This window comes from Papaver somniferum, unplaced genomic scaffold (assembly GCF_003573695.1).
Source record: "Papaver somniferum cultivar HN1 unplaced genomic scaffold, ASM357369v1 unplaced-scaffold_84, whole genome shotgun sequence".
Taxonomy (NCBI): Eukaryota; Viridiplantae; Streptophyta; class Magnoliopsida; order Ranunculales; family Papaveraceae; genus Papaver; species Papaver somniferum.
Window position 1 is genome coordinate 43,253 of NW_020651415.1, and position 7,234 is coordinate 50,486.

The 7,234-nt window shown below is 40.2% G+C and overlaps 1 protein-coding gene across 1 annotated transcript; it reads left to right on the plus strand.

The window, feature by feature from the left end:
• The first annotated feature begins 393 nt into the window (after positions 1–393).
• LOC113345868 lies at positions 394–1,800 on the plus strand. Its single transcript, XM_026589525.1, has one exon. It carries the CDS (start codon positions 394–396, stop codon positions 1,798–1,800), a length of 1,407 nt encoding a protein of 468 aa, XP_026445310.1.
• Positions 1,801–7,234: the final 5,434 nt, after the last annotated feature.

A 7,234-nucleotide genomic window follows, 5' to 3' on the forward strand; every position in this document is an offset into this window, starting at 1 on the left:
GACATTATACATCACCAGTCTAATGTTTCTTCAATCTCAAGACGCCGTACAGGTTCCAACTAGTTATATATGATATATTTTTTGTAGAAGAATTCACACATAATCTAGTTAATCCTAATTTTGAATAGCAAGTACAGAGTAAATAAATGCTTCAAAAAAATGTACAGAGTAAATTAATAATATTAGTCGTTAAGTCAGGCAGGATTCGTGGATCTTCTTCTTAATGAGTCATTATAGTTGATTCAATAAATAAACAGTAAGGATCAACCGGAACATGATATTTAAGGAGGTAGCATCCTTGAGAAAGAAAAACAAAAACAACAAAGAAAGCAAACAAGAAAGAAATCTATATTTATCTTGGAAACGAAGCCCCTATCTATCCATCCATCTGTCATGGCACAACGACTTCCCAAGTTTATCATAATCCAATCCAACTTCAACCACAAATACCTGCACTTAGAAAAGGTTAATCCAACTGCAGCTGATTCCCTCCGATTTGATGGAGATTACAGTTTCGGGCTTGAGACCAGATTTGAGGTAGTGCCAGCTACCACTGAAAATGGACTGGTACACATCCGATCCAAACTAAATGACCGCTTCTGGGCAAACATGGGGGGCCCCAACGGATGGATCACTGCCACGTCCGTCAAACCTGACGAGAATCGATCTAGCCAGTCTTGCACGCTCTTCCAGCCGGTTTACTTGAATTCCAACAGCAACAAGATCGTCCGGCTCCTCCATGTCCACACCAGCTACTATGTTTCCTTCTTTATGGGCACCAACCAGACCAATGGTTGCTTAAATTTAATTAGCAACTCGCAACTCACTGACCAGCGCGATCTGTTTACCATCATTGACTGGCAATCAATCGTGATGTTTCCCGACATTATCAGAATCAAGGGCGACAATGGAATGCACCTCAAGGCTTTTTCAGACGGGTATATGGATTATAATTATGAAGTAGCTAATTCTCCAGATTTTGAATATGAGGTGTTTCCAAGTCGTGACGGAGGCGTCTGCCTGAAGAGTGTCAAATATGGCAATTATTGGAAGCTTGACAATGATACGTGGTGGGTATGGGCATATGAGAATCCCACGATGGACCACCACATCAACACTGTATTTATACCTACCAAACTTGACGACAAAACTATTGCTCTGCGAAGTTTGGCAAACAATAATTTATGTGCAAGACGAACGGCGAATAGCAAGACCAACTGCCTCGCCACTCTCTTGACCTATGTCGACGCGTATGCCCCCATTGTCATTGAGGAGCCTGTTTTATCAAGAACTATCGACAACGTCATTTATGACCTTACTGATGCAAGGATTTACGACGAGCATGTTATTGCGCTTGCGAATGAAGAGGCTAGGAACAAAAAGGGAGAAGGTTCCGACACGGTTAAATTGAATCTCAAACATACAGAAAGGTATACTAGGGAATGGACAGCAAGCGTATCGTTCACACTGGGTGTCAAGGTGAGTTTAAGCGTAGGTGTCCCAGAAATAGCGGAGGGCAAGGTTGAGACATCCTACGAGTTTAAAAGTTCGTATGAATGGGGAGAAAGAAATGAAGATGAACTTGAAATGGGGTCTGAGTATACAGTTACTGTGCCTCCTATGAGTAGCGTGAAGGTGAGTCTGATGGCGACACGGGCTTCATGCGACATACCCTTTTCGTACACTCAGCGTGACGTCTTAACAAATGGAACAGTAAAAGTATACTACAAGAATGATGGCATATTTAAGGGCCGCAATGCCTACAACTACAGGTACGAGAGCGCCCAGCATGCTCTTTAATAAAGCTTGTTTGTTTGTTCATTTGGTTTTAAGTTGTGTGAAGTCGCATATCTGTTACGTTGTTGAATAAGGTTGTTCCTACTCTGTGGCAGACTGGCAGTGGCATTGGCAGTTATGTAAAGTGGGAATTCCAACTAGTGTTTGCTTTGTTTGTTTTTAGGTGGGAATGCCAAGTAGTGTTTGCTTTGTTTGTTTTTAAGTGGGAATGCCAACTAGTGTTTGCTTTGTTTGTTTTTATGTGGGAATGCCAAGTAGTGTTTGCTTTGTTTGTTTTTAAGTGGGAATGCCAACTAGTATTTGTTTGTTTCTCAGCTATTTGTACTTTAGCATTCGCACGGGACTTTGGTACCCAGTTAAGGCCCTATATCGAAATTCTATTTTTAAATATTTCTTCGAACAGTCTATATTGTAACAAAACTGTGACTGTTGCCAACTGTCCCGCAGTTTAAAAACTGACTGGTTCATGGACATATAGTAACATTGTTCTAATCTACGACTGTATCACTCGCCGTTCCCGACAGTCAAGTACTCTTTTAAACATTTATAAATAGCCATCTTGTTGAGAAGGATGGACGGACAGGCACATAGAAAGGGATAGAAAACAGATTAGAAAGTCCTTTTGGGAGTATTTAGTACCTACTAAAAGACACTAGTGCTACACCATATGTTGGGAAAGGAGTCCTAGGCGCACGAGTGGCCCAAGGGGCGCCCAACCTCCTAGGCAATAAAGCGACCTAGGCGCAAGGATGTGCACAACTTTTCTTTTTCTAATTTTTCCACGGGCATTGTAGACTAGGAAAAGGGCTTGGCGCCTGGCCTCGTCTAGCGCCTAACACAGCATAGCCTACGTCATTTGCGTTCGTTTTTAGTGATCATCAAAGTTTTGTAAAAGAACATCTAATGTATTGTATTGTTCAATGCCGAAAACCTATACCAAGGAATTATATGTCTGTGAATAAAGAAATTATTCATCTCGATTCACCCAAGTAAGTTTAATGTTCTTCTCCTCCTTATATTGTTCTTATTTTGTTGTTTCTGCTTTGTTAACCAAGTATTACAAGAGCTATAATATGAAGACCAATTTTACAAAGTTGTAACAGATAGGCGAAATTAATACTATTAGAGTGGTATTAGAGCAACTGCAGTGGTGCGAGTATAACCAAAGATCAAAGGAAAAAAAAAGATTAAATTTGAGTTTAGTCTGGTGCGCGACGCTATGGGTGGAAGACTAAATTTTATCGAGCGTACACTATACATTCGTCTGATGTGGGGAGTGGGCTATATGTACGCCCGATGGGGGAGATTTTGAAAAGAAAAAAAAAGTGGGGCGGAGGTATAAATCCCGCCCCACTACAAAGAGTCTAGAAAACAAAGAATGGGGCGGAGGTATAATGCCCGCCCCATACAAAATAAAAAAAAAAATCTGGGGCGGAGGTATAAAACACGCCTGGTGTGGGGCGTGGATTTTACGAACGCCTGGTGTAGGGCGTAGATTATATACCCTCCTGGTGGTGGGGCGTGAACTATACGACCGCTCGACTATATTTGGGTTTATTCTTGGTCCCGGATCAAATATAGTCTGGGATTTAGTCGATGGTCAGGATTTAATCAATAGTACGTACCACTACGTCTCGTTAATTTACCAAATATTTGGGTTTAGTCTCCCACTGTGGACGCTCTTAGCCGATCAAAAAAAATGAAAAAGAGTGGTATTAGTGTAATAGTGTCGAAGTTGGTAACGAAGATTTTCTGATACATTTTTTTACGAAGTTATAGAGAGACTAAAATGGAAATGATACCAAATATTATATGGAATATCTTGTAGGACATCTGTTAGATTTAGGATTAGTATTTTTTTTATTATCTTTAATTAATTTATATTAGGTATTTGTTATTTTTAGAATTTATTTATTTTAAGAACTTATCTACCAAAAACACTACTTCCAAAACCACGACGCTAGTAGTGGTTTTGGTAGCTTTATTTTTCATAGATTAGGCGTTGCTATTCAAAAAGGTGTTGGAGCCCAGCTTGTTGCTAGGTTACCAACCAAAAGCTTTGTATAATGGTTTACAAATATAACTTAATAAAATTTGCAATTCTAAAGCATTATTTATTTTAGGGATTTCTTATTTTACAAGTTTGAGTCATAAAATTATTTAAATAGGAGACAAGTCCTATGTATCAAAACAATATTATTGTCAATCAATATTGAGATTTCTTAACTATTCATCTACTTTTACTATCAAATTCCTTATTCAAGGTTCCGTTTTGCGTTAAGCGCCATCTAGAGCTTCGGCTTCCGATCCTCTTATTCTTTCATCTAAAATTTCTCTACACTTTCGTTATCTTCACTTATTGAGATCTCCGCATCTCTTCGTTCGAAAACACCTTTTTTTTTTGAAGCATGATTTTATTAAAGAAAAGTTTAAATTACAACTTGTCGTGGGTATGTGGTACCCACATAGTCCTGATATAAAATATGATTGATAAAAGATGGGATTTCCTGGTCCAAGATTTTGGTTGAGTAGTTTCCTGTTTGACTTCCATCTGATGCATGGTTTGCTAAGCCGTCCGCTGCTTGATTGTGGTCGATCTCCACGATATATCTGTATTTCCGATAGTGAACATGTATCCAGTTTGTGATCGACCTTTGCGTGGGTCTGAGAGGTACACATCATCAGCAAAACCAACCAAACCATTATTTGGGTTTCCGGTGTAAGGAGTCGCAATTACATTAGCATCTCTTCTGTCGTCTTCGTAGGGATAAAACAAACCCAAGTCAATGGTTCCCTTTAGGTATCTAAAGATATTATTTATACCATTCCAATAACGCTGCGTTGACGTTGAGCTATATCTAGCTAACAAATTCACCGAGAATGAGATATTTGGTCGAGTACATTGTGTTAAGTACAATAATGCGCCTATTGCACTTAGATAAGGATATTCAGCTCCCAATACATCTTTGCCATCCTCCTTTGGGAGAAATAGATCTTTATGTACATCTAAAGTTCGACCAACCATGGGAGTGCTAGCAGGGTGCACTTTGTCCATATTAAATTGCCTGAGTATCTTATGGACATATACAGACTGGTGGATTAATATTCCACAAGCTCGATGTTCTAGTCCAAGTCCTAGACACATTTGAGTTTTCCCAAGATCTTTCATCTAAAATTCGTATTTCAAATAGCTTGCAGTTTCTCTTAGTTCATCAAGAGTACCTACTATATTCATGTCGTCGACATAGACAACTATAATAGCAAATCCGAAACTTTTTTTCTTTATAAACACGCAGGGGCACAATTCATTATTTGTATATCCTTTCCCAATCAAATAATCACTTAGACGGGTATACCACATCCGCCCGGATTGATTTAATCCGTAATGTGAGCGTTTCAACTGAATTGCAAACGCACTCCGTGGTTTAGAGTTACTCGATTTGGGAATGGAAGTCCATCTGGAACTTTCATGAATATCTCTGTATATCAAGATATGGTGGACCCGGAGGAGTGTGAAAATTAAGCGTAATAAAAACGGGCCTACAGTAATACCGCAAGTGCACGGTCGTCGGTTGTGGCTCGTGCAAGTACGGGTCGATCCACAGAGACTGGGTGTGTTTTGTAGTTTCTAACTATTTTGGGTTTCTAAATTGCTAATGGGCTTTGAGTACCAAAGGGTCTTGAATATCAATGGGCTTTGAATAACTTTGAAGCTTTTGCTTTCACAATAAGAGCAAGATGGGCTTTGATTAACTGTGAAGCAGTTTGGGCTTTTGGTCTTTTGAATTGCACTGGCCTCGGGCTAACAGTGATTGTGAATTGGGCTCAATGTCTTTTGATGTGAACTGGGCTTGGTAACAGTGAACTGGGCCTTAGCTTTTTGGAGTGAACTGAGCCTTGGGCTCAGTTGGCTGGGCCTTTAGATTATCTAGGCTTTAGGTCTTAACCTGAACTGTGGTCTTTAGCTGAGCCAAGCTCAGTTGCAGCAGCAGCAGTGGCTTCAGCAGCAGCAGAAGCAGGAGAACAAGGCAGCAAAGCACTAGGCAGTGAATGCAGTAACAAGAACAGGAGAAACAATGCAATGCTATTTACAGTGAAATGAAAACAGAAAAGAAAAAGCAGCCCAGTTGCAGCAGCAGCAGCAAGGAAAAGAAAGCAGCAGCAGCAGCAGTACTGCACAGCAGGGGAAAGAAAGCAGTGCACAACAGCAGCACAAGCAATGCAAGTAGTAGCAGCAGCAGAACAAGGAGTAGTTGAAGTAGCAGGAGAAAATGGCAAACAAAATGAAGGACAAGTGAAAGTAAAACAGTGGCAGTGAAGGAATGAGGAAAAGTGAAGAAAAGCAAAGGAAATGGCAGTGTAATAAACCAAGGCCTAAGCCAAGGGCAATGGCAGTGAGCAAATAAGAATAACAGAACAGAGAAACAACACAACTGGGTTATGAATCTACCCTGTGACCTAGCCAGATAGTATAGTTCTAGGTTGAATCCTTAATGGAATTAAGTGACAGTTAAGGCCAACTTAAGATCCTAAGCATACAAAAAGGGAATAGCAAGATAAACAGCTTGCTCAACTGATGTGCTCCTAGTATTGACTGTCTTTTGACAGTACAATCAATCACAAGCACTAGTGAGCACTGAATTCTCCCATTTCTCAATCAAATCAGTGCACTAAGGCTTCTAACCTAACATTCCACTACCTAACAGTCCACTAAAGCTTCATCTGAGCCTCAGCTAATGAGAATATGAGAGAACAGATGGAACAACACATGATTAACAGGAACAACACAAAAACATCACATTAACAACAACAACAACAGGATATTAAAACAGGGGACATTACACAAAAACAGGGAACATCACATTAACAACAGGGAACATTACATTAACAGAACATGAATATATGCAGAACATCAAAGTTCTGGACACTGGCTATTCCAGCATACCCAAAACATTACACCCTCACTTCCTATTTATAATCAGAACACCCAATTAGGGTTTTTACACCAAACCCCCAAATTTAACAAAATTAGGGTTTATAGGAATTTGGGAAAAACTCACCATACCCTCTAAATTTGTTGTCCCCTCTGCAAATTGACGCCAACCCATGCTCCCAACTTGACTATGCTACGAACCCATCAATTTCTTACGTCTCTGAAAGCCATCTGCCATTTGTACTCAAACCCTAGTTCTCTTAGATGTATCTCATAGGTGATGAATGAGATAGAGGTGAGAGAGATAGAGTCTAGAGTGATGTTTTACGGGGGAGGTTGTGTGGTTGGAGAGACTCGAGATGGTGAAGAGGTACAGGAGCTCGAGAAGGAGAAATTGCAGAGCTCTGCAATGGTCGGGGAGAACGATAGTTTTGGGGAAAGGAAGTGTTTGGCTGAAGGTGAAGATATTTGATGTTTAGGTGTTGGTCAGGTGCAGCGGAGTTT

Coding starts and splice junctions, on each gene's coding strand:
- LOC113345868 (XM_026589525.1), top strand. CDS start 394: ATGGCACAACGACTTCCCAAGTTTATCATAATCCAATCCAACTTCAAC.